The sequence below is a fragment of the Bactrocera tryoni genome, chromosome 2 (genome assembly GCF_016617805.1).
Source record: "Bactrocera tryoni isolate S06 chromosome 2, CSIRO_BtryS06_freeze2, whole genome shotgun sequence".
In the NCBI taxonomy this organism is placed as follows: domain Eukaryota; kingdom Metazoa; phylum Arthropoda; class Insecta; order Diptera; family Tephritidae; genus Bactrocera; species Bactrocera tryoni.
Genome location: NC_052500.1, coordinates 71,360,253 through 71,382,660, shown reverse-complemented (window position 1 = coordinate 71,382,660; position 22,408 = coordinate 71,360,253). Strand labels below are relative to the sequence as shown.

Genomic DNA, 22,408 nt, shown 5'->3' with positions numbered 1-22,408 from the left:
ATTTTAGTTAAAAACGAGTTTTTAATTACAAAAGACTTGTATAGCATTTGGTATAACTTCAATGCGTAAAGGTTTAACAGCATACTCCTCGCCATCTATGGAGTAGTGGGCTTCCGTAGCAGCTTTGTCCGTAGGTTGCAATCGTATTGTTCTACTTTTAATTGTGCTATTTGGCGCCAACTCTTTACCAATGACTTTGTTTATTTGCTTAACAAAGTCAAAGCCTGGCGTAAGTGTATCAAAAATTTTTGTTTCGAGCTCGGAGGTGGCACCAACGTTTTGTTTACACGTTATATTTAATTGATTCACATTTGTATGTCCTTCGGTTTTCGTATCACAATCTTCGTTCAACTTGTACGAATTTATATTATTGGCTGTATTTGCATCCCGAACTGTATACATTCGTGGTAAAAACTTCTTTACATACGATTTATTTTCGTATGGTTGACAATTTCTACAGCCGACACAAGGCGGCGTATACACGTAATCAGTGGCAAGATTCCAATTTAATTTATTTGAAAAAGCACTGAAAAATGTTGCAGCATATTGCCTTAATGGTCCAAAATACCAGTATTTATCTGTAATGCTCTCAACATCACGTAAAAGTCCCCAAGAAAAGTCGTTCAAGCCGTAAACTGTAGCGTTTTCCTTTTTCGCGTCCGCTGGTTCTGTTGTTTCATTAATGAAATCAACTTTCATGACACTTTCATTCTTTACTTTTTCTTGGAGTAACGGCGTTAAAGCGGCAGTAAGTGATTTCACACGTTCTAGTTTGTTTTCGGGCTTTATATCAAGATATTTAAAAGCAGTAGTACTTTTTCGACCTAATGGCAATAAAACAATTGGACATTTACCCTCCTTGCGTCGCAACAAGCCGGTAACTACTTCGGAGGCTGTGCCATCACCGCCAGCAACCACAATTGCATGTGGACGCACAGTCATTTCGTTTAGCCATGTTTTGACATGCCCTTCTTGTGTTGTTTTTATGATGTCCACGTTGTAACCGGATAAATGTAATATGGGCTCGCAATATTCTTTGAACTAGAAGTATATGGAAATAAAAGTAAATAAATTCAATATAATGGTTCCGCAGCAATGTTTACCATTTTTTCGGCATTTCTCTTATTAGCAGCGGGATTTAAAACGACCAATACGTGTTTCGGCTTATCACAGATTTTCCCCATGGCTACAGTTTCAGCACACACATTTTTCATATGCTGGGATATACTACAAATATTTTATTTATTTAATAAAATAAAAGTAATATTTGATAAAACAATTGTTTACAATATTCAAATTCACACTTTCAATTATATGGCAAGGTTGTATAAAATCGCACACGATTTGATTACACCATATAAAGTTATTCACATTTTTTATAGTTAAGCTGACTTACTCAAAACTTGTTTTGGCATAATAAATGCCGTAGCCTGCAACGCCTGCCGCAAACAATGATTTTTTCCAATGATTTCGTATTGTTTTGAGTGCAATCATTTTATTTTAATTTAATCATACACAACAGCTGCACTGATAACAAAATTGCTGGAAATGCGATTGACCGCTAAGTACAGGGGGATTGAAGTGAAATATATATTATCGATATGTCGCGATTAGTTGTATGGAAATAAATCGACTTATAACTATTTAAGTAAATAAATGTGTTAAATTTATATTTATTATATAAACTGTTGCATCAATCTCCGTTTTGTTATATATACTACCAATATCATTGATTTTGAACTAACTTAAATATTGTTCATGGGTTTGTACTCAAGTATCATCAATTGTAGTTTGTAGTCAATTTATTAGTAGTATTATTGTAACACCGACTGGCTTCCGGTAATCGCTTTTTGAAATAAGCCAAAGCAGTTTTCAAAAATTTAAAACATTGGTTTCCTGCACATTTTGCACTTTAACCCCTGTGTGAAAACACTAAAATTTTTATTACATACAGGGATTAGTGAAAAAACAAACAATTTTATTAGCCTCTTGTAACGCATATATTTTTACTCGAGAGAAAACAAAATTATAAAAATATTAGTAAAGTATACTTTTAGTTCGCATGCAATATTTTAACTTTTTATTAATTACATTATCGATATTCTGCTGCTCAAAAAAGGGTTTAATGTAAAATAAAATTTACAAGCATTAAATGTACAAGTGAAAATGTCGCAAGCAAAGCGCATGTGCAATTACCAGGCTCTTGTCTATGTCAAGGAAGTATTATGTGCATTTCATAGTAAAAACTTTCTGTTGTGTTAAAAGCCAAAGTATGTCCTGTGACCTGAAAAAACCAAAATAGTTTCATACCTTCAACAGTTTTAAATAAAATGTTCCGCAACTTAAAAGCAATTTGTGTATTAGCTATAATTTTTATATGTGAGTAGAATTTACAAATATGTATAATGCATATTTTTCCACGCTGTTAAAATATGGACACAAAAATTGCATTTTAGCAGACTTACATACATATGCACAAAATTTTTGCGGACATATTTCTTGTTGAAAATAGCTTAAAGAAATCTATTTTTCTTTCACTTAATTAAAATAACAGTGAACATTTCATTAATTATGTTAATTTATGCCTTGCATAGTTTTCCACAGAAAAATCGACTGTCAATATGCTTATATTGATCACAACCAACAAGCCAACGCTTCGGTGTTTGTGCAAAAATCGCGGGGTGTCGAGGAGACATTCGAGTCGTTGGGGGACACATATTTGAAACAAAGTAGACCGCTTGATAGAGGGCCCTACTTTGATACATCAGCTACGAAAAATGTGACATCGTTAGTTGGTAAAACAGCGCATTTGAATTGCCGTATTAAGAACCTTGGAAACAAAACAGTGAGTAATAATAATTGCCAACAGATGGGCATTGAGCCAAGTGGTGGAAAGATATAGTGCATATGTGTGTAGATGATGTATGGCGTAAATGGCTTTTGGAATATTTTCCAGAGTTAAAAAATGTTGGTTTTTAGCTTCGATAATTTAAAGTGTTAATTTTTGCAATTTTCTTTTAAAATCTTGTTTTTAGCTTCAACATCAATGTTTTCCAAACATTTTTGGCATCTATTATCAACTAGAAAACTTATTATTTCACATACTTTCATTAAAGAATATATTAAATAATATCATAATTTAAGGTTTCATGGATCAGACATAGAGATTTACACCTACTGACTGTGGGAGAAAGCACCTACACTTCCGATCAACGATTCACATCCATATATAACAAGCTAAGTGGGGATTGGTCTTTGCAGGTAGGCCACAAATATAAATAATAATTTATAGATATAAGGAAATTTTTGCGATAATTAGTTGTTTGTAATATATTTAAAAAATGACAAAAATTAAAAAAAAGTTATGTACAAGTAAATACTGGTTTTTTATCATTCTTTCTGTCCATTTTAGATTAAATTTCCGCAAATAAGAGATTCCGGCATTTATGAATGCCAAGTTTCAACAACGCCTCCTGTTGGCTATACAATGGTTTTCTCTGTAGTCGGTAAGTTAACACACTTAAAATGTATATGTTCACATAAAAAAGTTTAATGAAAGTAATACTTAACGAAATTGTATTTAAAAATAATTCCAGAACCGATAACGAGCATTCCTGGTGGTCCAGAGTTGTATATTGATATGGGCTCAACCGTTAATTTAACTTGTATTGTCAAACATCTGCCCGATCCGCCATTGACAGTGCACTGGACTCACAATAATGAGGTAAATAGCATGAAAATATTTCTTTTCACTTTTTAAAATTAAGTTATTTTCAAAAAGGAAATAAATTACGATTCACCACGTGGTGGCGTTTCCGTTATCACCGAAAAGGGCGACATTACAACGTCTTATCTTTTGATACAAAGAGCAAGAATTTCCGATTCCGGCAGATATGCTTGCTTACCATCCAATGCAAATTCTAAAACTGTCAACGTACATGTACTAAATGGTGTGTGTATTTGTAATATATTGTACTGATTTTTTTCTGCAATTTACTTAAAATAATTTTCTCTTAAACTTTAGGTGAACATCCAGCAGCTGTACAACGTGCCGGCAATTCATTAAATTATTGTAGCAATTTTATTGTTGTGTTGATTATGTGTCGTATAATATATATTATAGATTAAAACTTGTATGTATGTAAATGCAAAACAAACAAAAATTAAATATTTCTTACATTGTTATAGATTCGAAAATTTTATAGATATTTAAAGGAATATCATTGTAAATTAAAGATACATTTTCTATGTAAATATACTTTATCTGATCTATTAAGCCTTAAAAAGCTATGAATTGGTTGGTGTTACTTTTGTAAATGATGGTTGAATATGTTTTATAAGTTATGCAAAACAAAAATATTAAACAAGAAAAAAATTTAACTTCGATTGCACTAGAGCTGGAATAACCTTCACAAATAAAAAAGTTTCCATACAAGATCAAACTAGATTTTGATCGGTCAATCGCTATAGTAGTCCGATCTGACAAATTTATTCCGTGCTTATAGCCTTGCTTTGCGTAATAATATAAGCAAAATTTCGTAAAAATATCTTGTAAAATAAAAAAAGTTTTGCATACAAGATATACATTTGTATCGATCAGTTTGTATGACAGCTATATGCTACATTGATCCAATCTGAGCAATACGTTTGGAGATTATACCGTCGTCTCTTAGGATCATCAAGAGGTCCTTCCTCAACTATGTCGACGACATGAAAAAATACGCCGACTAGACTTCGGACGCAACTAACTTCAGACATTCAATGGATGCTATTTACAGTAAAGTCATTAACACCTTCACTGACTTCCTCTCAGTGGTCAAACCACTATCCATTGCAGAAGAAGAACTCGAACCGAAATTGACCCTTCCGCAGCTTCGTTCTGGATACTGTAGCAGGTTAAGTTTCACTTATCCAGAATAGACCCAGACATGTCAAACATATGTCCAGCGTGCAATGAGTCCCCGCAGGACACTAGACTTACACTTACACTAGATTTTACATTTTCCACAAAATCCGATTCTACGTTAACGAAATTGATCTAGATTTTATTCGGCCAACTGCTGTTATATTAGTAATCTAACCCTGTTTGGTAATTAATGAAATTTCCCACCACGGTAAGTCGCCAACTATGCATAGTTCTCTATATATGTATGACAGATCTCTATATGCCAAATCTATTGGTTTCATGTTGAGTTAGCTCCTCAACTACGCTAATATGTATTACGTAGTTGTCGTTATTGTAACAATCATAACAAATTAATTTCAAAAATGTATTTTATTTATTTATTTTTTTTTTTGAAATCTACAGGTTTATTTTTTAGTTAATAAAGTTAAAGTAACTTTTACACTCCTGCTTCTTTAGTATAACTTATTAACTAAAAATCATTTTAGTCCTTGTGACTATGTGTGGTGCTAATTGAGAAATCAAGACGAATTGAAATGATTGCAATAATGAAAATAATAAAGAAGAAAGCAACAACCAAAAGTGGCTCTTGCAAAAGTGTAATCTTCGAGAAACTGTACTTTAGATTGAAATTTGCAATATGATTTTCTACCAGATTTTTGCTAGACATTATTATAACCGGTCGTCCAACGGTATCTAAATATGTGTAATGCACTTCATTTGGTAGACGCTTTACTGCATATGGTGTTGTTATTTCGATATTGGAGACACCTTCAGGTAAAATGATTTTTATCTCCGCCTCATCAATTACCATATCGTTGTAGATGTGATCGATTAGACGCATTTTCAATTGATAGTTATCGCCGGCGTTGAAAAGGTATTCGAAAGATGGTATGTTATAACCTAGTGTGTAGTGTGTTTTCCAGCCACCGAAAAGAGGGAAACGTGGCCGCAATTCCAATTCAACAAAGTCACGCATAACTTTCATATTTGACGTAGAAATATTGCCATTAGTATCACGGTAGTAGACATCAGATGCTGATGCAGGTAAAATCGTCTTATACGATTTAATAGCGTGACCGGAACGTGCATCCTTTTGGAACTCATAACGCGAAAATGAACCCTTCAACAATGCGCCGGTATGTTCCATGTAAAGATTTTCTTTCACTGCAATATTGCCCCAATGCGATACTTCGATAATACGCTCAAGTCGTGTTGTGGTTAAAAATGGGCGTTCGTTTTCGTAGTGTATGACAAGTGATTGATTTGATAAGGCTAGCGTAAGATAAATTACATTAGCTATTTTAATATATGTGAATGTTATAACTACTTACCTTCGATATTTTCGTAAGGTCCATATTTAATTTTATTAGACGCAACATTGAAGGGCTTGGTTTGTGTATAAGAGAGTATATTAGCGGAGCTTAATAAAACGCTAAGCTTCTGACTCTTTGTCTCATACAATGAATTCAAGTATAGATTACCCTCATACCTTACAAGTTGCTTCCCCGATTGCGGTATCTGACTGGGATGGGGTATTAACTTCTTTGTGTACACGGCTTCAATAGTGAACACTTCAGTGGCCGTCGATTTTGGAAATGCAATAATGAATTGGTGATTTCCATCAACCAATTTTTCCGTATATTTTAAATCTTTTTTATTTTCATCTCTTGCGGCGATAAATGCTAAATTTTTACGATCTGCAGCTGGTACAATGAACGTGTACACGCTAATCGGCTTGCCATCGCTATTGGTTGCTGTTATTTTAGTTAGCTCCTTAACTAGTTGGGTTGATATATCTAACGAACGATCAACATTCTTATTAATAATTTTTGCCTGAGTTAGACAAATAGTATAGAAAATTAATATTAATAAAATTGAACACCGGTTAGTTTTCATTTTGCTTTGGACACGTAGGTAGGGCACCGGAAAAATTTCGTCACTACAAGTTGTTGTATAAACGAACCCCCATAAGAATTGAAACACAGGGCGTAACCGATAGCATACATTTTTTTTGTTGTTCAGTTATACAATTTAAGATTTTCTAAACATTTTTAAAAAAGTATGTAATCTTGTAATATTAAAGAAAATAATAATACAATTACTTTTGTGTGATAACGTTGAACAAAAATACCCGAATGTTATAAATTAGTATTTTCGTTTTTTAAAACGTATGTAACAGCGATAATAAATTATAAATTAGTATTGTCTTAAACATTTTTAAAATGTATGTATGTATGTAACATAGCGATAATAAAAACATAAAGTACTTTGGTGTGTGTATCGATGTGTTTTATTTTTTTGTTTCCAACTTTTGTTAATTTAACAATAATGATTTCTCACGCAGCTTTTCTTTTTGTAAAATCATTTACAAATTGTTGCCAAATGCAGAAACAAAAATATAAGAAAAAGTGTACAAAACTATAAACACTAATCAGTAAAGACCAAATGTGTGGATATTTCGCGGGCGCAGGTGCAAACAATGACACACATGAAATTACAAACATGGAATATACAGACATAGAGAAGATAGCTGACATAACTCTATTTTTAAATTGTCGATAATTAAATTCTTTCAAAATAATATCTTTACCGCAGACATGATAAATAAACAGCAGCACAAAAAATGGCATTGCCAGGCCATCTTTTATAAATAGAGGAAACATACTGAAGACAGTAACTTCCAAAAACCATAAGGTTTCCAGTGGATAGCTATTTAATAAACATAATGCGGGGGCAGCGACAAGTAGTATAGACTTTTCATGAACCTATAAACATTCGAAATAGAAGTAAGATTAATTTATTGAAATAATTTTGAAAATATTAGAATAAATTGGAATTAATGCTTACCTGAAATGAGAACAAGTAAAAAGTCATGGCGGTGCTCACCAAACTTAACAAGAAAGTGTCTTTTCTTTTATTGAAGAATAGATGAACGTTAATTAGGAGCACAAAAGCAGCAGTAACACCTAAGCACAGCATAGCCATTTGTTGATTTGACAATTCGTTTCTGAAATATGTTTATCCATTTAAAGCATATCATGAAAAAGATTATATAATTTGAATACGTACTTAATTTTGTAAACGACATTTACGACACACCAAAAGTTTGAAACTTTATCTTCAAACACACCACGTCCAATGGGAAAGAGACGTCTCACCACCTCTAAAATTGAGTCCAGCGATCGTAGCCAAGGCAGCCATAATACAACAAATGTGCTTACAACAATTGTGGCTACTAATGAGAACTTTTTAAGCTTTTGGGAAAAACTATAAAATAAAGTGGAAAAGGAATTATAAGAATTCGTAGTTTACATACATTTATATTGTAATCTAATTACCTCTTTTGGTCAAGGCATGTGCGGAGCAGGTAAATAAAAATTGGAAAGGCATGATAAAGCTCCATTTGTTTATAGTTCAATGCTAATGTGTATGCGAATGAACCTATATAATGTTTTTCTTTACATATAGCAGCTATAGCAATCAAAAAGAAACCAAGCGATATGTTATTGTACTGAAAGTGTCCGTTATCTATGAGAATTTGTCCAGGATACAAAATCATTGCTATAAGATAGACGAGCATTGATTTTTTATTTTGTTGATTTAAAATCACTTTACAAAGTACTAGCAAAGCTGGCAGATATATAACAACATCAGCAAGCAATACACTTAAACGCATAAATGTTTTGTGTGCATCGGATTCCACACCACGTGATTTGGTCAATTCAACAAAACTCTCATTATATTTTCCGGCGACAATACCCAATAAATAGCTGTGATACGCTGTCGCAGGTGGATAATCTAATCCCCAATATAATAGATCATTTTCACTTGTGTTTCTGTACCAATATTTAGGCTCCAAGTTTGTTGTGATTTCTTGCCAATGCCTTTGTGCTTCGTAATCGCCATACATTGGCGGCTTTCCTTGTCCAGAATATGAATATAGTGACACAATAGTTCTTACAGCAATAGCGGCACTTAATGCAGCTAGAATATTGGCGTTAATCATAGTAATTTTCATTATTTAATTTATATGCCACGCCATCTACAAGTTTACACCGGTATCTTGGTTTTTAAGTTTGTTTACTATATAAAACAGCTGATCAGAGATGTGGAATCTTATCAAATAAAAGTTGCGTGACTCAAAAGGAATGACACTACAGAAATTAAATAAAAATAGTGACATAATATATGGTATATATATGGTATATTCATAGTAACAATTATTTAAAAGCTCATCATGATAAACAATTACTAAATTTTAGCAATATACATCATAAATGCCTATACAAACTGCCATTGCAGTTATATCGATTGTTAAAAATACCGTTTTTCACATCTCTATTAGAAAGTTTGTCAAATACCGCGTCCAGGAGTTTATGTATTATAATTCGTGTACTGTTTTATTAAAATAGTTCTAAATAATAGTAATAAAATTATATTTTTGCATCAAAATTATAGCAGAATGTCCATTTTTGATAATGCTAATTCAGAGGGCCCTGGGTTTGTAGGTATACGGTTCTGCCAAGAATGGTATGTATTATTGAAACAAGTACATGCTTACATTAAATTCTTTATTTTGTAGTAATAACATGTTGTATCCTAAAGAAGATAAAGAAAACAAAGTGCTGCTATACGCTTGTAGAAATTGCGATTACAAACAGGAGGCTGATTCGAATTGCATATACGTGAACAAAATTATGCACGAAATCGAGTAAGATTTCAATGTTCTTGTTCTCTTGTTTCTTTGACTTAGATGAATTATTAATGTAAATTTATAAATCTTCTCGCAGCGAGCTTACTCATATAGTGCCAGATGTGATATCTGACCCGACTTTGCCCCGTACTGAGGATCATGCCTGTCCTAAATGCTCACATAGGGAAGCAGTGTTCTTCCAAGCGCAAACACGTCGCGCTGAAGAAGAAATGAGATTGTACTACGTTTGCACGAATCAAAACTGTACGCATAGATGGACCGAATAAATTACTATTATAGTTGTGTATTTTGAATAAGTGAATAATAAACAATAAAATTGGAAACGTTAATACTTTTGGCTAAGATATATGTACAATTTGGCTATAACTGCGTAAGCGTTGTCTATGTAAGTAAAGAATGGAGATGTTCAATATACATATGTTTTAGCATTATGTTTAACATATTTTGCTACCAGTTTGCACATACATATACATATTTTTTTAATCATACAGTAAAATTAATTTCATCACATGAAAAGCGGGAAAACGTTGGTCTAGAGAACATAATACAATTGTTTTAATAAAAATAAATTGGTAGCCAAAGATGGTACAGGGTGCTATATGTGTTAAAAGGTTTAATGGGTTGGTTTAAATATTGACAATGGAACAAACAGCAGAGTGACAGCGACAATGTCAATTGACTTATATTTGTTTCCTTCTAGTTCCTTCCACTAAAGGTGTGCTGTTTTGTAACTGAATTTTTTTGTTTCTCAGTGACTCCTGTTATACATCCTTCTACTTTACAAACTATAAAAAGAAATTATACAGTTTTATTACAAACAAATCTGAAAAAATACATATTATATAGGTTAAAAAAGCGCGAAGTGGTGAGATAACTGCGTTCACTTCCATTTAACGACAATTTCAACTTCCGTGCTTTCTTCACATCCGAAATTTTTATCAATTAATGTGATTAATTTATTGATATAAGGGTTTCGTTCGGTATTAGCTATAAAATTGGAAAAAAATCGGTCGGTGACTTTATTCATGTTTTTGGAAAGGATCACAGGGAATTTTGTAGGAAAAATTGCCGCCCCATTTTCCGTTTTTAATAGTTCTGGCCCCGTTCGACTTCTTTTTGTTTCCAAACATGAAAAAGTCATGGGCCGGGCGGGCATTTACGTAAAATATCCTTCCAGAAGTTTAAAATATCATATGAAAATCGTTACAGGACAAAGTTAAAACCTGAGTCTTTATAAAGTCATATCAAACTTTCCCTAAATCTAGAAACAAAAAATTCAAGCGGTATTTGCTTTTCCAATATTTAATGTCAACCTCCAATCTTGGATGTCAAATACATATGACAATAACACTGACGAAAAGAAAGGCGTAACTCGAAGCAATAGCGGCGAAATTCGTTTATAAATCGTAACTTCTGAGCAGTGATAAATATTTTTGTAAGTGTTTAGTAAGTGTACACTTACTATGTACATATGTATGTATATAAGTAACATACGATGTGATATATGTTTTAATCAAATAATTACCAAATGTTCCTGTTCCAGCTTTAAACATTTATGTATCAGCTAAAACTTCTTAAGTGTGAAGAGTTGGCTCAATTGAATTGTTGCTTTTAAATATTATCTGTGCCTATATGCCAAAATTCATGTTTTACACATTCAGCAAATTGATATGTAAACATACAAATAGTAACACGTGATGTATAATATATGACTTTAACCACCGGAATAACCCTTACGCCACAAAATTTTGAATTTCGCGAACTCGAACTGAGCTATTATCTCTCTTAAGAAAATAAAAGAACTTTCTATTTATTCATATTGTTATATTTAAATTTATTTAAATACATACATATATAATACATATTATTCGCGGTGATAAATTATAATAGAAAACCGATATCAGCAAAGAGCCTCCCCATAAACTAAAAGCATTCGCGATTCTATTGGTTATCGCTAAAATCAGCTCGAGCAAATAATATCAACAATATGTTTATACCCTCGCAACCTGTTGTAACAATGGTTGTTTTTAACACTTAAACCTCGGCAGATAGATAAAGAGTTAAATATATATATAAGTGATCGGGATGACGGGTCGAGTTGAATTTTGGGTGACTGTTTATCCGTCGTTCCCTCCAAGTGATAGCGAAATTAAATTTTGCACAAATTGTGCAAAAATGATCGAAATTGAACTATAACATTTCAATCCTCCAGGCACCGAATATGTGGACTTCAGTGACTGTGGCTAATATTTTACCAAGAAGGTCGGCCAATCCGTGAGGTAAGTTATTGAAATTTACAGAAATATTTTTCCTGATAATAATGTAGTCTTGCCTCAAAAATGGATATAATCCGGTCAATACTACTTCTAGCCCCCACAATTCTATCTACTGTAAAGACGTTCAAATTATCGATTGACTTTATACAGGACATATCGCTCAAGTTTTCTTAAACATTGTAGTTCCGATAGTAAAAATTGTTCGGTTACATCCGAACTTAGGCCTTCCTTACTTGTTGTATTGTTTTATTACTTTCGCAATTATTTGATGCTATCAAAATTATATATTAGGCACCTATTAATAGGGATTTAATAATTATGGCCAGGAGGTTGCGCTTAAATATAGTAAGTGGATTTACTATGTCAAAAATATTGACTTCTTTTCTTCGCTGATTTACGCACTGATAAGATAACCCTACCCTTTTTTAAAAGCGATCTTCGCAGCCATATATTAAGCTTACGTGAGAATCAGATAGATTTACACTCGTACAACTATAAAGGTAAATGTGGACTGAAATTTGCGTATAAAAATAAGTGTGGTTCACGTTTTAGACATATTGGTTATTTGGTACACTCCGAAGAGCTAACATGAAGGGCTTGCTCGTCTTAGTACTCGCTGTTGCTGCAGGTAAGCATTTTCGCACCGAAATGAGCAAACACCTCAAATTTAACATACAACTCCTTTTGTTACCTTACAGTTTCGGCTATCCCTATTAATGAGGATAGACAATCTGGTGAAGGTGGCTGGTATGTGCCACAATTGGATGGATCTCTCGAATGGATGACCACCGAAGAAGCCGAAGCCATGCGTCAAACACCAAGTGGTCGTGCCGCTGCTGTTGTCTATTTCCATTTGTACACCAACGAGAACCCCACCACACCAGACACAATAATTTCGGGTGATGCCGCTTCCTTGGCCGCATCTCACTTCAACAAAGCAAATCCAACCAAATTCATAATCCACGGTTGGCAATCGGATTCTGATTCCGATCTGAACCCATTGATCCGTGATGCTTACTTGGCAAGTGGTAAATACAACGTTTTCTCCGTAGACTGGAGCGACAAGGCACAAACCCTCAATTATGCTGCTTCCGTATTGCGTGTGTCCGGTGTTGGTAAACAGGTTGCTACATTCATCGATTTCTTGAACCAGGAAGGTGGTCTGTCCTTCGATCAGGTACATTTGATTGGTCACAGTTTGGGTGCTCATGTATCTGGAATCGCGGGCAAGAATGTACGTTATGGTCGTATCCAGCAAATTACTGGCTTGGATCCTGCCCTGCCCATGTTCAGTTACGACTCACCCGCTGATCGCTTGAATCAAAACGATGCCTACTATGTGGAGTCTATTCAAACTTGCGGTGGTCTTTTGGGTTTCTTGAAACCAATTGGTAAATCTGCTTTCTACCCTAACGGAGGTAAAAGTCAACCTGGTTGTGGTCTCGATCTGGTTGGATCATGCGCTCATTCACGTTCATGGATCTACTATGCTGAAGCTATCCAAAGTAATAATTTCCCATCTATGAAGTGTGGCGATTATGAGAGTGCTGTAGACAAGTCTTGTGGTCAGACCTATTCTTCGGTACGCATGGCTGCCCCCACAAACTATGTCAACGCCGATGGTGAATTCTATGTTCCAGTGAACAAGAAGGCTCCTTATGGCAAGGGCGTGTAAAATGCACATTATTCTGATATTTAGAATAAGCAATTGTTATGAAATGCCGTAAAATATTGTCAATAATAAAATCTTAGTATTTGGAAAAGCGTAAAAAAATATCTTATTAATATGTAGTCTTTATAAAGAAACTGGAATATGTAATGTAAATGGGCTGCCTGCATAAAGCTGATCAGCGAATTAAAAAGTTAAAGAAATTAACGTCTTTATTCGGTAACTGCAAGTCCTACCGCACCCGCACCCGCACCCGCACCGGCAGCAACACAAGCAAACCAGAGCAGAAACATCATAATTGATGAAAGTGAGCTCGAAAAAAAATTGAAAACATCCACTCATAGACTATGACTAAATACTTCTTAAGATCTTTTATAGTATATTTCATAGTGAAAACTTTTTAGTTAGTTAGTTTTTAGTGGTATCCCAGTCACATTTTCTTCTTTGTGAATCCTAACATTATTTACATCTATACAGAAATGTATTTCATCCTTTAATTTTAGAAGAAGTTGTAAAATAGTGTTTTAGAGAAGTCTATTCGATGCATCTAAGTTCTTAGTTCATACATAGTTACTCATACGCCCCGCTGGCCGTTAATTATATTCTGAACAGTGTACATTCAGTTTGTCATGGAGTTTGTAAAACATACAAGAAACCGTAGGAGACCCTATACAGTATATATGATCAGAGTGACGAGCTGAGTCGATTTAGCCATCTCCGTCTGTCTGTTCGCTTATACGTCTGTTCCTTTGGCTGTACGTACGTGAACAAGTCACTGAAATGTTGGACACGCATTTTTCTCTAAAGAAACCACACATTTGGCGGAGTCGTCGATATCGCATCACTGTAGCCTTTAGTTGCCAAACAAACTGAACGTTTAAAATCACGTCCTTGTAAAGAAAACTATTTGACAAGCTATCTTCAAGAAGCTCGGCTCGAATTATTGTTTAGGTCAACGGTACAATCTCCGAAGGAACTCTTCGAAAAAGATCACTATAGCTTATAGCGACCATATAAACTGACAGATTAAAATCAAGTACTTGTATGGAATATTTTGTATTTGTGAAGGGTATTAGAGCTTCGATGAATTCAAAGTTGAAATTTATTCTAGTTTTTCTTGTTTGCAAACCACTTAATTAACTTTTTAAATATGTTTATTCAATTAATAAAAATTACATCTGAATATCAGATAATCACTATTTACCCTTGCCATGGGGAGCCTTTTTGTTCACTGGAACATAGAATTCACCATCGGCGTTGACATAGTTTGTGGAGGCGGCCATACGTACCGAAGAATAGGTCTTACCGCAAGACTTGCCTACAGCACTCTCATAATCGCCGCACTTATAAGATGGGAAATTATTCTTTTCGATAGCTTCAGCATAATAGATCCATGAACGCGAATGAGCGCATGATCCAACTAGATCGAGACCACAACCAGGTTGACTTTTACCTCCGTTAGGGTAGAAAGCAGATTTACCAATTGGTTTCAAGAAACCCAAAAGACCACCACAAGTTTGAATAGACTCCACATAGTAGGCATCGTTTTGATTCAAGCGATCAGCGGGTGAGTCGTAACTGTACATGGGTAGGGCAGGATCTAAGCCCGTAATTTGCTGAATACGACCGTAACGAACATTCTTGCCCGCAATTCCAGATACATGAGCACCCAAACTGTGACCAATCAAATGTACCTGATCGAAAGATAGACCACCTTGCTGGTACAAGAAGTCGATGAAGGTAGCAACCTGCTTACCAACACCGGACACACGCAATACAGAGGCAGCATAGTTAAGTGTCTGTGACTTGTCGCTCCAGTCTATGGAGAAAATATTGAATTTGCCAGTCGACAAATAAGCGTCACGGATCTGTGGGTTCAGATCGGCATCAGAATCCGATTGCCAACCGTGGATTATGAATTTGGTTGGATTTGCTTTGTTGAAGTGAGACGCAGCCAAGGAAGCGGCATCACCGGAAATGATTGTGTCTGGTGTGGTGGGGTTCTCGTTGGTGTACAAATGGAAATAGACAACAGCAGCGGCACGACCACTTGGTGTTTGACGCATGGCTTCGGCTTCTTCGGTGGTCATCCATTCGAGGGATCCATCCAATTGTGGCACATACCAGCCACCTTCACCAGATTGCCTATCCTCATCAATGGGGATAGCTGAAACTGTAAGGTGACCAAAAGAGTTTTATGTTATATGTGAGTTGTTTGCTCGTTTTCGGTGCGAAATAGCTTACCTGCAGCAACAGCGAGTACTAAGACGATCAAGCCCTTCATGTTAGCTCTTCGGGGAATACCAAATAACCAATATGTTTAAAACGTGAACTTCTCTTGTTTTTATACCAAAATCTTTTACTCCAAATAGTTTAATTATGTAATTATTATTATTTATGTGGCATTTGTATTATATCTGATCATAAATTAGTCTTCATATTATGGTCAGTGTTGAGCCTATCTTATCACAAAATGTTGCAGAGACGAGATTTTGACAAATAGCAACAAATACTTTGGAAATTATTTTCAAATAAAATCACTTAATTTTAGCATCATACATACGTACATGAATGTATTTGTATCCGTGAAGGTGCTGTTTGTGGTTGAAAACATGTGTTCGACACATGTGATAAGTCCTTCTACTTTACAAAAAAAGAAGCTAAAAAATTCTCTGAAAATATATCGGTTCGATATTAGCTCTTCCTTATTATGGTCCCAATGAGCCAAGAGGTCGAATATATTGCTCTAGTTTAAGTACTGTATATATTTGGCTTTGATCTGTGAAACCTAAAGTCTAACCTTATTCAGATATATTATGGGGATATCCAATTAGTACTTATCTTTATTGTCCGACGGCGCAATTACCGAAAGAGTAATATATTGCCATGTAATACATTCTCGTAGACGGTTACTGTCACAATTTCAGATATATTGGATAATTTCGACGGCGCTAGAAATATGGAAAAAGATCGATCAGTAATTTGATCGACCCTATGGTCAAATTGGTTTGAATTTGTAATAAGAAACGTCTCAACGGAAAAATACTTTTTTTTACAGATATACCATAGTTTTGTTTGGATTTGATGACTATAGTAAAAACTAAGTAAAACGGATTATTAGGGGTTTTGAGGTCAACTGTATTCAAGCCGAGCTGTGAGTAAATGTTATGTTTAGTTTCCCTGAGCTCGGTGGTAATGGCAATTTGGCAAACACCGACTACATAATCCCACTTTTCAACTGGGAAAGAAGTTCAAAGTATACATGGAAAAATATATTTGGCGTAAACTACGCGCAACATTCTAAACAATTATACAGATGGCTTGAAGATTGATGATGGAGTTGAAGCGGGATATAAAGTCCAGAGTTAGGCATGAGGCATTCTTTTAGGTTGCCGGACCACTGCAGTATATTTCAAGCTGAAGTCTTTGCTATTGCGAAAGCCGCTGAGCTGGCCTCTAATGCATCTGCAGGCAATTCCAGAGTCAATATCTGTGTAGACAGCAGTCAAGATAGTAAACTCGAATCGCATATCTGTCAGAAGTGTTTTGGGAAGCAGGGCAGTAGTGGGAAGCAAGCAACTTCACTTACTACTGTGTGCCAGGCCACAAATGCATTGGGGACAATGAAATATTGTACGAGATTGCCCAGAATGGTGTGCGGCTAACAATCGAAAACTTGATCAACATTAGGAAACCCATGTATTGTCTATACGAGGATCTGGATAGAAGCATGGTAAAAAAAATGAAAAACGAGCTACCTGGGTGCAAATATTGGCACTCGATAGATGAGACTGTAAGAACATGATCGGAATACTAACTGGTCACTGTCTGGTGGCGACACACGACCGCAGAATGAGGCTGTCAGATCGAGAAGACTGCAGGAAATGTCTAGAGCAAGGCACCAGGGAAATAATGGAGCAACTCTTGTGCACTTGTCCCGCATTGGCAAGACTACGCTGTAAGCATCTGGGGTTCCCACGGTATGATACACTGGAAGAGATATTGATAGTGAAACCACAGAGTCTGTTAAAATTCGTGTCAAGCGCAGGCATACTAAATGATGACTACTCCTCATGGACCTAGTAACTGAACTGCATGCGGTATCGCAAAGAACCAAAAATGGTTTACGCGTGGTTCATTGGTCTGCCTAACCTAATCTAATCTTAACAATATGAGAGACTAAAAGTGACTCCAGTAGCCGCGACACTATAACCGCTTAAAAATAAATTTTTAGGAAATATGTGATTTATTTCTGAAAGTTATGGTTTCTTACAGTGGAGTCCTGAAAAAATGTATGTGGTACTATAAGAACTTTCTGGCTTTTCTTAAACTTGTGTCTGACAATTGATATATCTAAGCAAGTATTACTAAGTTATTGTAGTATCGAATTTAAATCAGCATTATTTCATACATAAGCATATATTTTTAACGGTAAATTTCATAAATATTGAAAAATTAGTTTCTTTTTCTTTACTTAATGTCAATGTCCAATATCGTAGGTCAAAAAGGAAAAAGAAATGCGTAACTCACAGCGAAAAGGGCGAAAAACATCCATAAATAACGAATCACGTTTATAAATCGTCTGACCAATTTAGTGATAAACATCTTTTATTGCTCACGATTATATATAACATATATGTACATACATATACATAAGTGTTGTGTCCATTTATAAGTGCGATGTAATATATTATTTTAATCAAATAATAGCCACATGCTCTTGTCGCAACTTTGAATGTCAATAGTACCTACATCAGCTGTTACATTCTATAACTGCTTAAGCGTGCATAGTTAAAACTCATTTGAATTGTTGCTTTAAATACCGGGTGCTCCAATAGGAGTGATATGATTTTTAATTGTTGTTTCGGCCATTTTTAATATATCATGATCTGTAACTTTTTTTATTGCATTCAATAATGTTTACAATTTCATCGTGAAAAGATATACGCAAGAACAACGTTTACAAATTACTCAATTTTATTATCAAAACTTTTCGTGCGCTTTTTCCATTTTATGGTTGCAATAATCGTCCACCTGTGCTCGCTATTCGTCGAATTGTTGACAATTTTTTGCGTTTCTTTACATAATGTTCAAGTGCCAATAAGGCAAAGAACTGCTGGAAGTAATGAAAATATTGCTGCCTTGGAACAACCTGAAACGATAAAGGTTTGTTTAAAAAAATCAAGAAATTATCTTCTCCGATGGGGCTTACTTTCATCCGATTGGTGCGGTAAACAAACAAAATTGTCGATTCTGGTGTGACGAAAATCCAGAAATTATTAATTCACGTTCACCTAAATTGACAGTTTGGTGTGGTTTTTGGTCTGGTGGCGTCATCGGTGCGTACTTCTTTCAAAATGAAGCTGGTGACACCGTTACTGTCAATGGAGAGCGGTATTGATCAATAACCAACTTTTTTTTGGTCGCAGTTGAAAGAAGTTGATCTTGATAACATCTGGTTCCAACAAGGCGGCGCTACGTGCTACACAACATATTCGACAAACGAATTATTGCGAGAAAAGTCTAGAGTTTCGATTATTTCGAGAAATTGTGACATTAAATGGCATCCAAGAAGTTGTGATTTAACATCATTAGACTACTTCTTCCGAGATTATTTGAAGTCATTGGTTTTTAGCAATAAACCAGACAATCTTCAAACTTTAGAAATCAATATTGAACATGCATCATGTATAGCATATACGACTTGATTTAGTGAAAAAGTAACCGAAATCGTTCCCGCAAAAGAAGTCGCGGGAGCTATTTGACTGGTGCCATATTTAGAACTTAATTGTATCGATTATACTTCACACCAAATAAAAAACGTTTGATTTTTCTTAACAATTAGTGTGTTTTTGTAAATAAACCATATCATTCTTATTGGAAAACCCTGTATTTTATCTTTTACAGCAAATTGATATGTAAACATACAAATAGTAACACGTGCTATATAAGGTATGACTTTAACCACCCGAATTAACCCTCACACCACAAACTTTTGAATTTCGCGAAATCGAACCGAGCTATTATCTCTCTTAAGAAAAAATAGAACTTTCCATTTATGCTATATATTTCTATAATTATATGTATTTAAATACTCGTATATACATATTATCCATATTGTTCGCGGTGATCGTAAATTTTACTACCGCATCGATATCAGCGAAGTCTATCTACAAAATAAAATAGTAGCGATTCGCACCAATCAGCGCGAGTGAATAATAGCAACAATGTTTGTATATACTCATAACATGTTCCTAATAGTTATACCCTTGTTTGTGACATCTAAATGTAGTTGATGGGTATAAAGTTATATATTGGATGCTCTTTTCGTATTTCTTATGAAACTTTAACTGATTTTCTTATATTTATAATGAACTCTGATGAACCAAATATGTACCATTTTGGTAGATCACTTTTTGCCATTTTTCCGCTAGAGACATTATTCCATCAGTGTAAAACTCTTTTGGTTTCTCGGCGAAAAACTGCGACAAGTAATTTTTACAGGCTACTCTTGAAGCCAATTTTATTCCATTAAGGGAATTCTGCATTGACCGAAACAATCGAGTGAACCATTGTTGTGCTACACGAACTGATACAGCATCGTCTCCGTAAACTTCACAAATTTCATTGGTGGCTTGCGTGGCAATCTTCCATTTTTAATACAAAAATTTCAAAATATAGCGAATTTCTTCATTATTTTTGAACAGCTGTACCTTTATTTCAACTTCCCCGAATTTATTTAGTTTTTGTTAAATGAAGCTTAAAATCTTACTTTTCCAATACTATATGGTATGACACAATGTGAATGGTAGCACTGGAGATATACGACTGCAACGACATCTATTGACAAAATATGAAAAGACTTCTTCGACTACCCAATATAAGTATGTATATGATATTAATGATCAGGGTGACGAATCGATTTCAAAAATTGTCGAACTCGGAAAATAACTTTTCAAGCCTGCAGGCATCGTATATTTGGACCTCAGTGCCTGTGGCTGATATTTTACCGAGAATATCGGTCAAACTCTGAGATTTGTAATTGCAATTTACCTGATATTAATGTGGCCTCGTGTCTAAAATGGTTAAAATCGAGACAACAGATTCCCTAGCCCTTATGTACATATGTATTTACCTAATCTTACAATGCTCGAGCTTTCGGTTGACTTTATACTGTATATATCAGTCAATATGTGAGTTATCTCAAAGAAAAAATAGTGTTTTTCTATGTTAAGATGTCAACATACATATGATATATTTCTGCCGAAAATGGTTATTATCGGGTTAAAATTTCTACTAGTCCCTATAACATACTTAATAAAATTTATGTATACACATTTTTTCAATAACTCATGATACCAAAAATCGATAAAACTAGGTCATACCTAATATAGTGATTTCATTCTATCCAGTTGACTTAAAACAGTTCATTTAGGTAAATGCGATATTTTAGTAACGACTGGCTAAATATGATATGAGTTAAATCGGTTCAAACCCCAATCCCTAATATAACGGTATCTTTATCTCCATTCACTTTTCTTTCATATTACCAATACGCGACGAGCTGAGTCGATTTAATGATAGTCTGTAAGTTCATTTGTATATACGCGAACGCATTAATTGATATCGACTTCAAAATTTGTACACGTTATTTTTGCCCATGAAGCTGCTCATTTGTCGGACTCAGTGACATCGACCCACTGTAGAATATAGTTGCCTTTCAAACTGGTCGATCAAAATCAAGTCCTTGTATGAAAAACTTTTGCATTTGATAAGATATATTCTCGAAATTCGATACAGATTATAGTCCCAGAGAATACTACAATATTTAAATATATGGCTCAGATTGATCCAAATCGGCTATAGCTGCCATACAAACTAGTAATCAAGGCAAATTTATATACTCGTAAGGTGGTGTGATTGGACATGTTTCGTTAATCTAATTACTGTTTTTGAGGCGACGTTATAAAGACTGATTTCACCATCCATCCTCTCCATCTACTACTGAGGGGCAGCACTATCTAGTGGTTCACTGATGGCTCGAAAACACCGGAAATTATTGGAGCAGGCATTGCGGGATCGCATACCAAACTATCCATACCAATGGGACGTTTTCCGAGCATCTTTCAAGCAGAAGTGTTTGCTATAAATCTGTGTTCTGAAATCAATCTCCAACGCAACAAAATCGCAACCAGCATAGCGCTATATTCAAATTGCACTAAAAGTGAACTTAGCTTATAAAGTTAAATCGCAATTAGTGGAGTAGTGTGTAGGAAGGCTGAACCGCCTATCAGTTTACCGTGTACACTTAATCTGGATGCCATGCAATGAGCTGACCAATGAAGTAGACCGCTATGCGGCGGCTTCCAGGATGACGGGGTCAGAATCATGCATTGCGGTGAGGTTCAACGCCATAAAGAAGTTGGTCCGCGCGGAGGAGAGAATGGGAGAGAATCGGAGAGAACGGCACTGGCAGCAGACAACAGGAATGCAGGAAGTTACAACCAAGCAAAGCTTAGATCAACCTTCCCCGAGACAAATATCACCTCCTTGTCGCGCTCTATACTGGGTAGGCTCAAGGAACACTTGTCCAACATGGGCATAGTCTCTTACGAAAACTAACGGGCTTGCGACACGGAACCGGAAACTCCAGAATACTTGATTCTAGAAAGCCCAGCAATTTGTAGAAGCAGGATCAAGACCCTCGGGTCCATCTACGTGAACAGGCTATCACCTCCATCGCGCCTTGGGAATTGTTTAGAGTTTTGGACCTTTAGACCATTCGTGATGTAGGAGAGGGCACAATGGACCACAGGTCGCAGTGCAAAACTTCAATCAAATTC

At 35.1% G+C, this 22,408-nt stretch overlaps 7 protein-coding genes across 7 annotated transcripts; 3 read left to right on the top strand and 4 right to left on the bottom strand.

The window, feature by feature from the left end:
• Position 1: 1 nt before the first annotated feature.
• LOC120768892 (acylglycerol kinase, mitochondrial) lies at positions 2-1,549 on the bottom strand. The gene is made up of 3 exons (XM_040095645.1): positions 1,397-1,549; positions 1,104-1,227; positions 2-1,041 (listed from the first exon to the last, which is right to left on the bottom strand). The coding sequence occupies exons 1-3, from the start codon at positions 1,492-1,494 to the stop codon at positions 22-24; spliced, it is 1,242 nt and encodes a 413-aa protein (XP_039951579.1). The 5' UTR covers positions 1,495-1,549; the 3' UTR covers positions 2-21.
• Positions 1,550-2,207: 658 nt separating this feature from the next.
• LOC120768115 (hemicentin-1-like) lies at positions 2,208-4,290 on the top strand. Its single transcript, XM_040094663.1, has 7 exons — positions 2,208-2,379; positions 2,595-2,845; positions 3,145-3,261; positions 3,413-3,506; positions 3,597-3,724; positions 3,782-3,950; positions 4,025-4,290. The coding sequence occupies exons 1-7, from the start codon at positions 2,331-2,333 to the stop codon at positions 4,126-4,128; spliced, it is 912 nt and encodes a 303-aa protein (XP_039950597.1). The 5' UTR covers positions 2,208-2,330; the 3' UTR covers positions 4,129-4,290.
• A 980-nt stretch (positions 4,291-5,270) lies between these two features.
• On the bottom strand, positions 5,271-6,853 carry LOC120769168 (dolichyl-diphosphooligosaccharide--protein glycosyltransferase subunit 1). Its single transcript, XM_040096053.1, has 2 exons — positions 6,238-6,853; positions 5,271-6,178 (listed from the first exon to the last, which is right to left on the bottom strand). The coding sequence occupies exons 1-2, from the start codon at positions 6,800-6,802 to the stop codon at positions 5,388-5,390; spliced, it is 1,356 nt and encodes a 451-aa protein (XP_039951987.1). The 5' UTR covers positions 6,803-6,853; the 3' UTR covers positions 5,271-5,387.
• A 185-nt stretch (positions 6,854-7,038) lies between these two features.
• Positions 7,039-8,998, bottom strand: LOC120769427 (probable dolichyl pyrophosphate Man9GlcNAc2 alpha-1,3-glucosyltransferase). The gene is made up of 4 exons (XM_040096409.1): positions 8,245-8,998; positions 7,976-8,173; positions 7,754-7,913; positions 7,039-7,671 (listed from the first exon to the last, which is right to left on the bottom strand). Exons 1-4 carry the CDS (start codon positions 8,922-8,924, stop codon positions 7,243-7,245), a joined length of 1,467 nt encoding a protein of 488 aa, XP_039952343.1. The 5' UTR covers positions 8,925-8,998; the 3' UTR covers positions 7,039-7,242.
• A 246-nt stretch (positions 8,999-9,244) lies between these two features.
• Positions 9,245-9,949, top strand: LOC120768459 (DNA-directed RNA polymerase II subunit RPB9). The gene is made up of 3 exons (XM_040095160.1): positions 9,245-9,436; positions 9,489-9,617; positions 9,697-9,949. The coding sequence occupies exons 1-3, from the start codon at positions 9,369-9,371 to the stop codon at positions 9,884-9,886; spliced, it is 387 nt and encodes a 128-aa protein (XP_039951094.1). The 5' UTR covers positions 9,245-9,368; the 3' UTR covers positions 9,887-9,949.
• A 2,479-nt stretch (positions 9,950-12,428) lies between these two features.
• Positions 12,429-13,670, top strand: LOC120769643 (phospholipase A1 VesT1.02-like). Its single transcript, XM_040096747.1, has 2 exons — positions 12,429-12,524; positions 12,595-13,670. Exons 1-2 carry the CDS (start codon positions 12,485-12,487, stop codon positions 13,569-13,571), a joined length of 1,017 nt encoding a protein of 338 aa, XP_039952681.1. The 5' UTR covers positions 12,429-12,484; the 3' UTR covers positions 13,572-13,670.
• A 1,031-nt stretch (positions 13,671-14,701) lies between these two features.
• On the bottom strand, positions 14,702-15,855 carry LOC120768574 (phospholipase A1 VesT1.02-like). The gene is made up of 2 exons (XM_040095322.1): positions 15,810-15,855; positions 14,702-15,738 (listed from the first exon to the last, which is right to left on the bottom strand). The coding sequence occupies exons 1-2, from the start codon at positions 15,847-15,849 to the stop codon at positions 14,762-14,764; spliced, it is 1,017 nt and encodes a 338-aa protein (XP_039951256.1). The 5' UTR covers positions 15,850-15,855; the 3' UTR covers positions 14,702-14,761.
• Between the last annotated feature and the right edge of the window lie 6,553 nt (positions 15,856-22,408).